The sequence below is a fragment of the Lathyrus oleraceus genome, chromosome 5, assembly GCF_024323335.1.
Source record: "Lathyrus oleraceus cultivar Zhongwan6 chromosome 5, CAAS_Psat_ZW6_1.0, whole genome shotgun sequence".
Lineage (NCBI taxonomy): Eukaryota > Viridiplantae > Streptophyta > Magnoliopsida > Fabales > Fabaceae > Lathyrus > Lathyrus oleraceus.
In genome coordinates, this window is record NC_066583.1 from 513257008 (window position 1) to 513267216 (window position 10209).

A 10209-nucleotide genomic window follows, 5' to 3' on the forward strand; every position below is an offset into this window, starting at 1 on the left:
AATTGGGTTATTATTCAATTAACCATAAAATTAGATTCAAGTCAAAGGCTATGATTTGGAGTAAGTTAAAAAAAAACGTATTCTTGGAGTAAATTGATTATATATATATATATATATATATATATATATAGAGAGAGAGAGAGAGAGAGAGAGAGAGAGAGTGTATTAAGTGCAATAATGAGTTATGACTCCCATTAAGTCACCACTATTTATATATGTTATCCATACTCCTTTGCAATAACATTTTTTCACTTTATTTGAATAACATTCCTTCACGTTATTGGAATAACACTCGTTCATGTTATTTGAATAATACCTCATTCATGTTATTTGAATAACACATCTTCATATTATAACACTTATTCATGTTATTTGAATAATTGTCGTTCATGTTTTTTAAATAATACATCTTCATATTATTTGAATAACACTCTTTCATATCATTTGAATAACATTACTTCACATGAATCATTTTATTTATTTAATTATTAAATATTCTTACAATCTCCCACTTGGCTCATGTAACTTAACAATATGTCAATTATTGAATGATTTAATACTAGGATTATGGTTCTCTTTAATCATCATCATGGAATAAGGTACACAATATATTGTCTTTATGAATGTAAGAATATAATATTCTAATATCTATATAATGAAGATAATTTCTTAACGAATTGCATAGTATTAATGAAATCTAAATTACATGTGGTATCAGAGCGTTTAAGTTGTAGAGTTATGTCATTCTCCATGAATTTTGAATTTTTTTCTCAAGTTTACTATGATCTTTAATAATAAAATTTAGAAGTATAAAATTACATTTTCTAATGTGTATGTTGTGTCTGCCTTTTGATTAAGTGTTATGTGTCATTCATTCAATTTTATGTAATCCTTGTCGTATACATACATTATTTTATTTTCAAGGACAATTATGTATTTTACCTATGGTATGTTTTGTCTATAGTTATATAAACTAAATATTAGGAAAATTATGTTGATCAAGTGACTCCAAACACATGAGAGGGTGAATTGTGATAAATGAATTTCAAAAAAAAATTATACAACATTTGATTTTAAAATTATTTGTGTTAAGAAAGATAAAAAAACACGGATTAAACAGCGGAATAGATAAATTACACAAATATAAAGATAAAGGGTTAGAGACGCTGCACCACAGATAATCTTGGTTTGGGCTAAACCGTGCGACTAGTCCCCAAGAGTTTTCTCTTGAGATTTCCACTAAACAACAACTTGAACTTTTACATAGGTTCAACCTAACAATCTTACAAACAACTTGAGCTTCTGCACATGTTCAGGCCAACAACCTTTCACAAATAATTTGAGCTTTTACACAAGCTCAACCCCAACAACCTTACATCAATTTTTTTACAGGTTTAAGTTACAACTGTATATACATACTACAAACTCATAAGATAACTACCCTTTTAAATTGATTTATGGACAATTGTGTCATCCCCCTATCAAGGTTTAGAATAAAACTTATTGAGCGATGAAATGCCTCAACCTTGATGCCAAAACTGCTGGAGAAAAGAGGAATTCGCAACTTAGTGAACTAGAATAGCTGAGGCTAGATGCTTATTATGCATCTATGTGCTTGCAGGAATAATCAATAAGTGATCCAAGATGGTGAAACTTATGGATAGTAAGATACAAACCAATATGTAGCTATTTAGGTTTGACGATTACATGGTTTTGATGATGACAACATTTGAAGTCAAGCAAGTTATTGAAGTTAGCTCAAGCAGACAAATATGCACAATGTGGTTGGTTAGCTATCCTCCCGAATCAAGCCATACATTTGTTTAAAGTCAACACTATAGTTCAACGATTCTCAAGTGAAGACTTAGAGTTTATGATCATCAACGGTTTAAACTTTCAACATCTTAGATGATGGCAACAAATATGAAAAATCTCAAGCCTCATCAAAAAGACTCAAGGTTCCTATGTGATGCTAAAGAGAGTTATTCTTCTTATGGTATATGGTCCATAAATCACCTGTTTTTACTGTGACATTCTTAGTTATGCATTTTGAAAATTTTGTTAATGCTGCAAAAATGGATATCGTGATTGGTGGGTTGATCACCCCAATCACCGAGGCTCTGGGCATGAGCAATATTTGTATAATTTAAATGTAGTGCCTACAATCACCTGGATAGACGTGGAAGCATGTATCTCGATGAAATTAATTACCAGATCAAATGATGTATATCAACTGTTGATTTGTGGTAAAAAGTTAATAGTTCTCCCCAACATGACTAGAACAGTTGTAAAAGACTAGAATAATTGGACATTTTCCTCCAGTAATTTAGATGATGAAGAGATGCCAACATAAATTTTTGTCTAAACACATCCTCCTGGTCAAAGGTTTGAAGTGCGACATGGGCCTAATTAGGAGTCGCGAACAAAGGTAAAAGTTGAATAGTTGAGACAATGTTAGATGTTGAATATAATGAATGATATGATGCGGGCAATGTTCAACTGACTCCAAATAACACTTCCACCTACCACATCAATATAGTTTGTGAGCTTTCTCTCTAACTCTCTTTTAGACTATTTACATTGGGGACAATGTTTAATTCAAACAAGGGGGAGGGGTAGGGTTTCATGTTTTTCTTGATTTGTTATTTTAATATTTGTGTTTACTATTTTATTTTGAAGAAAATTATCATACTTTCCTTTTCACGAAAGCATTTATTGAGTTGTGTTGAATAAAGAATATATTCATTTGTATGATAAAATAAAGCTCTCAGGAAAATAAATCTTAAGATTAGCAAAATTTAATTTAGTCATTCGTTTTTATCCTAATAGTCAATACCTTCCAATTAAACTTTGTTTTTACTAGAACTTTATATGTAACCTTCATTATTACCAATTTTCTATAGAAACATGAATGTCATAGCTTGAAATTATAAAACAAAATTTATGTTGCTTGTATGAATTTATGTATTCTTGCTTGATGTGAGAAAAAAAGTGATTACGAATAAAAAAACAGTAAAAGATAGTTAAACTTACTAAGTTGGGCAACTATCACTTGGTTATTCAACCCAAAAGTGAGTTGATCCTTAATGTCTATGAAAATAAAGCGAGACCAAACACAGTAAGTAGGGTAACTCTCACACAATTATTCTTCCCAAAAATTGATTGGTCCCTAAATAATAGAAAAAGAAAAAAATATTTTGCTTAAGAAGATACTATTTAAAGTCAGAATTTTGGTCAAATATCATAGATAAAAATAATATTTAAAATCATTATCATCTTCATAAAAAGAAACAATATGAATAAGAGGTTTATGGTAAAGCATTTTTGTATTTCTATTTTTCTCTACCGTTCTAATTTTTTTTATCACTATTCTTCTTTATGTATGCATTTGCTTACATTTAATATTATGTCTATTTTTATTACTACCTAAATGCGTAAACTCTATTAATCTTAGAATTATAAAAATTGTATAAATGACGGACCTCTTGTAACTCATAATTTTAAATTTTGTTGTAAAAAATTAAGCTTTGCTTTGACTTTTAAGGTTTTTCCGTATGTCTCTTTGAAAATAGAGAAACATCAAATATCAATTGATGGGCTAAAAGGTGAATATTGATATTCGATACATGAAATTCAAATGGTTATAACAACACATGAAAATAATTTTGGTTTAATTGAGAAAGTCATGTTTTCCTTAAAAATAGTTTTGCATAAAGAGTCTTATCATTGAACCAACCATGAAAATAGGTGGTTCAGTTTGCTAGGATACCATTATATGTCCTGAAAGGAGATAGAAAATTTTACCCTATACCCCTACAATTGTACCCATACCCCTATATTTAATTTTTTTTGACCAAAATACCCTCATATAAATAGGGTATATTTTCCGTTTCAAATTTTTTTTACCATTTTCGTTGAAGACTTCCGGAGAAGAAATTTTTTTGGCGTTTTTGCATTGTATACCGGAACACTTAAGAGTAAGTCTTCCGGTTTGAAAAGTGTATACCGGAACACTTCTCTAAAGTGTTCCGGTTTGTTGTTTTTATGGACACTGAACCGGAAGTCTTCTAGAAAGTCTTCCCGTTTGTATACTTGTATACCGGAACACTTTCTTCAAGTCTTCCGGTTTGGATGATGTGTACCGGAACTCTTCTTTGAAGTGTTCCGGTACGTAATTTTTTTTATTTTTTTTTTTTTAATTATTTTTTTTTACATTATTTTTGCAGTGGTTCGAAGAAGAGGTGCAGATGGCCGGATTCCAGTCCGCACGTTAGACCGGGGTGCATCTTCATCTGCAGCTGCAGCTGAGCCGACTGGATATCCAGGAGGGCCGTACGATACATCGCTTTTGGTGAAGTACGAGCATCATGTTGCTCGACATATATGGTTCGGTGAGGTAAGTAAACGGACTATATTTGAAAATGAATAATAGTTGAATATTTTGTAATTTGTTTTCTAATATGTGTTTTAATTGTTTTTAGGAAAGAGGACCAAAGAAAGAGTTGAAGGTTGCCGGACATGGACTGAAGTTGAATTCTAGGGTTCCATTGGCTCTTCCACCACAGATGGAGAGTTGGGTATCTAGATCCGGTTTAGCTTCACTGCAGAGAACGAGTCTGAACAAGATAGACACAAATCTTGTCTCTGCATTTGTGGAAAGATGGCATCTAGAGACATCTTCATTTCACATGCCGTTTGGTGAAATGAGCATTACTTTAGATGATGTCGCATGTCTACTTCACTTGCCCATTAGGGGTATCTTTTGGAGTCCTCAGGATGTGACTGAAGAGCTAGCTGTTGAACTTGCTGTTGACTACCTAGGAGTGTCACAGAGTCAGGCACAGTCACATGTTCGGAGCTGCAGGGGGTCGTATTACAAGTTGGAGTGGTTATATGATATATTCGTACATCATAGGGCTGCTTCCAGCTGGGCATATGCGACTAGAGCATATCTATTGATGTTGGTGGGTTCCACCATATTTGCTGATAAGACCTTTACACTTGTAGAGGCACGATACCTCCTCCTGTTTAGGGACTTGGATGGATGTTCAGGATATAGTTGGGGAGCAGCTGCACTAGTTACCCTCTACCGATATCTTGGAGATGCGTCCATGTACAGTTGCAAACAGCTAGGTGGATATCCTACTCTCCTACAGGTATATAATTTAATTTTGTTAATTAAGTGTTGGATTCATTTTATAAAATATTGTAACTTAATTTGTTTTATTTATTATGTTTTTATTTTGTAACAGTGTTGGATTCACGAGTATTTTCCAACTGTTGGAAAAAGAGGGGAGAATTGGAATCCTGCTGGAAACTGTGGTCTTCCCCGAGCGATGAGATGGTCATATAGACAGGGAGTCCTGAAGGTCGATGATTTACGACCTATTTTGGACGAGCTGACACCTACCGACGTCATCTGGCGACCATTTGAGGATCATAGAGCATGGCGTGTATTTGATGAGATATGTCTTTACAGGGGCTGTTTGAAGTGGGGTGAAACAGTTGTTCCATACTTGCCTGATAGATGTTTACGTCAGTTCGGGTATAGGCAGTATGTTCCATCCCCACCTCTGGATTGTATGATGGCGACGGATATTGATGTTGATTGGATCAGTTACCATCAGAGTGTTGTCGATGTGATCGGTTCATCTTCTGTGGCCACCACTCCATCTGAGGTAGTAGACGGTTATCTGGAGTGGTATTATCGTGTTTCCCATCCACGGTTGGTCCCTCCCCATCGTGACGCTCCTAGAGAGGTACCCGTTCCTGTATATGACGCCGGGCCATCTGATCCTGATTGGGCTCGTGTATCTACATTGATTCGTCGCTATCTGAGACAGGTTAATGCTGAAGAGGAAGATCCACAGTTTTCTGATTTATTTGAAGCTTTGCATATTTCTCGTTCACATTGATTATATGTATTAAGCTTTGAATATAATAGACATAATAATATAGATTTCATGTTTTGATTACATATTTATGTTTTGATTACATAATCATGCTAATACAGGTGTAAGTAATTGCCAATGTTGCATACGTCCTGCAAATCCTAGCATCCAAGTAGTTGCTATATGAGAACGAAATTTCTTCCAATCTAATGTGACCGGTGGCAATGGAAACCCCTCTTTCATGTTAACCTGATAAAGTAAAATAATTAAAATATTAAGTCATATAACATAAAATATTAACTGGAATAATTAAAATATTTAGACATATAAATACATACCTGAACCCAATGATTCTGGTTAACAAAACCAATGCAATAAATAGAGACATTTGGTGAATGTGAACTTGTCATCGGAAAGAAAGTGATGCACGGATTGCCTAAACAGACAAGTACAACATTATAACGATTGGCTATCAAGTAACCCATATCTGGTAGACTCATCCACTTTTCAGGTGGCTGTGAACCAAACGATTCTATCATCAAAGATTCTCTCACAGCTGAACAATGAATTGTGGTTGCTTCTTTGATAATTTGATCTTCTTCGAAGTCTGTGATGGTTGAGATTGCCTTTGTGAAGATTGAGATGCCTTATCAACATACTCATGATACGAAGGGTCCCTATAAACATCATAATCTGCTGGTTTTTTCCCTTTCTTCTTCACTCCTCCTTTGGTTTTTATTTTCTCAGGTGGTGGACACAATGTTGTCATTGTTGGGTATGCTAGTTCACATACCCTACTCCTTAATGCCATTTTCCCAACAACATCTAATGACCTAAATCGTCTCCACAACTCATCCATTGCAGCTGTCATATCCACCTCTGATCCATCATCTTCACCTATCTCTAACTCAACTTCCATAGTTAGTTTCCTCCAATGAACATGAACAGCATCAATGGGTATCGGTATACCACCTACTCTGTATCTTCCTAACTCACAAGCACAAGATAACCCATAAGATGTTCTAAGAGTACAACCACATATTTGCCTGTTAGTTCCAACATAATCAACTCTCAATAACTCTTCAGCAATACGTCTCAAAGCAGCTCGAGATACGGAACCACGCAAATAACCATAAAAGGGACTTACGTGCGCGTTCTCAACTTCGTAAAAACTCTTTTGAAATGAAGCTCTAATGTTTCCCAGTTGTAACCTCAAGTTGTTATTCATGGCTTCCCAACATTTGACCATGTCACCTATACTGTTTCCTAACATCTGCTTTAACTTCCAATGAGCAGATTCAACCCTAAAAATATCAGATATAAAAAATACCATTAGATATTGAAAATATCAAGTATTAAAAATATCAGATATTGAAAATAACACATCAAAAAACATAAAAAAAAATCAAATATAAAATTATAAGACGTACCGATTAGTCGTTGTGTTACCCAAATGTAGGACTCGATTAATCCATGCTCCAACAAATCTATGCCTATGTGGAGTCAACCATGTGTCTTTCACATAATTAATAAATCCACTATAATCAACACATGCTTGCTCAAGTTGATGCAACCGCTGACCATACTCAACCTCATCACTAGCCCAGACAACTTCCATCCATAATGTGTCTATCGTCTTTTGCAGGTCATTCACCACATGTTGTTTGCATTTGGCACCAACGTTTTTGTTAATGTGAAATCTACATAGCAAATTAATCGAGTTGGGAAACACAACTTCAATTGCTTTCATCAAAGCAAGATCTCTATCTGTCAAAATCACTTGTGGACACATGTCTTTCTTCACAAACAACTCTTTTAATTTCTCCAATACCCAGCAAAAATTCTCTGTTTGCTCAGACTCCATATATGCAAATCCAACAGCAAAAGTCAACTCAGTCGATGTCATGCCAACAATTTCAAACAAAGGTTGTCTATATTTGTTTGTCTTGTAGGTGCTATCCATAACTAACACAATCGGAAATATATTCAACAACTTCACTGAATCAGGATGTGCCCAAAATATCTCTCTCACCACTTCCGAGTCATCCTTTTTTCTACTCCAATACACATATCCTGCATCCTCAATAAGCTTAAACAGATGTTGTATCTCACTCCTTGGACCTCTTATCTCTTTTTCTATCACACTCTTATGCTTGTATACTTGCGTAATACGAGTGACATTCTCAGGAAACTTGTCTTGCAAGGAAAGCAAAATGTTTCTAGGTGCTACATGTCTCTTTGCCAAATCAGCGACATGTTGCTTCTCATCTGTGGTCAACCTACCAATAAACGAATGACCTTCTAATCTATCAGGTAAACCATGATTATGTAACCCACATTTTACATCAATCTTCCAACCAGATCCATCTTTCGCCGGAGTCGACCTGATTTTAAATGGACATCCACATTTCTTGGACGCACTTTGGGTACCACTATCACTAATCTTGTGTTTCCCACCTTTATCACAGCCAAATATTATTTTGTTACTTCTCCCTCTCTTCCCCGTTTCAGTATCTGAACGACTGATAATAACAGTTACTTTATTGTCGATTCCAACCTCTTTAATCCATCTGATAACCTCTTCTCGTGTACCAAATCTTTCCGTCGTCATAAACGCATCAGTAGTATCTACACATATTTTGGGAAGATTTTCCATTTCTGTAAAAAAAAAAAAAAAAAAATTAAAAAAAAAAAAAAAAAAAAAAAAAAAAAAAAAACACGTACCGGAAGACTTAAAGAAAGACTTCCGGTACACAAAAAAAGCAAACCGGAACACTTCTCCAAAGAGTTCCGGTATGCAAATTTTTTTTGAAATTTTTTTATGTGAACCGGAACTCTTTCCTTAAGTGTTCCGGTTTGCTTTTTTTGTGTTCCGGAAGTCTTCCCAAAAGTCTTCCGGTTTGGAAAAATACATACCGGAAGTCTTTTTGCAAGTGTTCCGGTGCGAGGGGTGTGAAAGTGTAATTTTTGGAATTTTCAACTGAATGGTAAAAATGAAATGGTAAATTGGTTAAAACCAATTAAGGGTAAAATGGGAATTTTTAAATTTTTGTAGGGGTATGGGATTAATTGTAGGGGTACAAGGTAAAATTTTCAAGGAGATATAATCTACATTTATTTATTTAAAAATTCACAAACTCTAAAATTCTCGTAACAGAGTATTGACAACGATTTACATAGCATGTCTTAGATAGAAAATCATAATCCTAGAGCTAGATTTATTAAATTTTCCATACTACATCATTTTAGCTAATCATAAAAATGTTAATCGATAATCAATCATAGTCCTGGAGGGATGATCTTATTTTATCACACAAATATATCGTGCAATTGCCACATATCAAAGTATTGCCAATAATTTTAATATTTGAGAGTCATCTCTGAAGATTTTTTTCATCTCATTATAATCTTAATAGAACATTTCAAGGGTGTCCTACACTTTTTTTAGCATTGCTATAGTTAGAAATATAATTATATTTTCTAATCCTTACCGCACTTATCATTAAGTGTTTAACTTAAAAACCTTGTGATACTTTTTCTCTTTCTTTTTCTTCTCTAGTTCGTAATTCTCTCAGTTTGTTCACTACTTATTATTTATGAAATGAGTAGGAAAAAATGGACCATCTAAAACATAATCCAACAAATCAAGATCAATAGCTTCTATAAATATTTGTATTTTTGTTTTCCATATGATATACCCTTCACAATCAAACGGAGGAGGTTTGTTCAAATAAAGATTTTTATTAAAATAAATGTTTTAAGTCATTATACTACCTCCTCATACAATTGGTTTTATAATAAGAGTTGATCTCTAATGTCACTTGTTGAACAAACGACTCCAAACATAAGAGGGAGATAAGTTGTGATATTCAGATTTCAAAATTTTTAAAAAACAATTGGTTTTAAGTTGGTTAATTTTAAGAAGATAGTAGAAACACAAATTAAGAAGTAGAAAAGATAAATTGTAGAAAAATAAAGAGATAGAATAAGTGAATTCATACTAGAGATTATCTTGCTTCAATATTAAACCACATAACCTACTTCACCCCCCAAGATTTTTCTTTTGAGATTTTCACTATCAACAACTTGAGATAGTACATAGATTCAACCCAAGAGCTTTACACTAAGCTTTTTACATATTCAACTTGCAAAACAACACAACTCTCAAATAAATTTTTTTACTCATCACAAAGACAATTTCTAGTGAATAAAACTAATAAAATAGGGGGAATGAGTGAGATAGAAGAATAAATAGTTCAGAAAATTTGTGTGTTTATAAGTGAAAAAATCTTTATTTTATGGCTAAAAATAGAAAACA

General features: G+C 33.6%; 2 protein-coding genes across 2 annotated transcripts; one reads left to right on the forward strand and one right to left on the reverse strand.

Annotated features, from left to right (window-relative positions):
• The first annotated feature begins 4195 nt into the window (after positions 1 to 4195).
• Positions 4196 to 5977, forward strand: LOC127085944 (protein MAIN-LIKE 1). Its single transcript, XM_051026529.1, has 3 exons — positions 4196 to 4396; positions 4482 to 5156; positions 5253 to 5977. Exons 2-3 carry the CDS (start codon positions 4566 to 4568, stop codon positions 5913 to 5915), a joined length of 1254 nt encoding a protein of 417 aa, XP_050882486.1. The 5' UTR covers positions 4196 to 4396; positions 4482 to 4565; the 3' UTR covers positions 5916 to 5977.
• A 210-nt stretch (positions 5978 to 6187) lies between these two features.
• On the reverse strand, positions 6188 to 8927 carry LOC127081724 (PKS-NRPS hybrid synthetase cheA). The gene is made up of 4 exons (XM_051021949.1): positions 8808 to 8927; positions 7322 to 8549; positions 6685 to 7195; positions 6188 to 6244 (listed from the first exon to the last, which is right to left on the reverse strand). Exons 2-4 carry the CDS (start codon positions 8545 to 8547, stop codon positions 6188 to 6190), a joined length of 1794 nt encoding a protein of 597 aa, XP_050877906.1. The 5' UTR covers positions 8548 to 8549; positions 8808 to 8927.
• Between the last annotated feature and the right edge of the window lie 1282 nt (positions 8928 to 10209).

What these genes read in the sequence shown, in the direction of transcription:
- LOC127085944 (XM_051026529.1), top strand. Translation starts at nt 4,566, where the DNA reads ATGGAGAGTTGGGTATCTAGATCCGGTTTAGCTTCACTGCAGAGAACG. An exon ending in GATATCCTACTCTCCTACAG is followed by an intron (nt 5,157 to 5,252) that starts GTATATAATTTA and finishes ATTTTGTAACAG; the next exon opens with TGTTGGATTCACGAGTATTT.
- LOC127081724 (XM_051021949.1), bottom strand. Translation starts at nt 8,547, where the DNA reads ATGGAAAATCTTCCCAAAATATGTGTAGATACTACTGATGCGTTTATG. An exon ending in GGTAACACAACGACTAATCG is followed by an intron (nt 7,196 to 7,321) that starts GTACGTCTTATA and finishes TGATATTTTTAG; the next exon opens with GGTTGAATCTGCTCATTGGA. An exon ending in AAATGGCATTAAGGAGTAGG is followed by an intron (nt 6,245 to 6,684) that starts GTATGTGAACTA and finishes TTTGTTAACCAG; the next exon opens with AATCATTGGGTTCAGGTATG.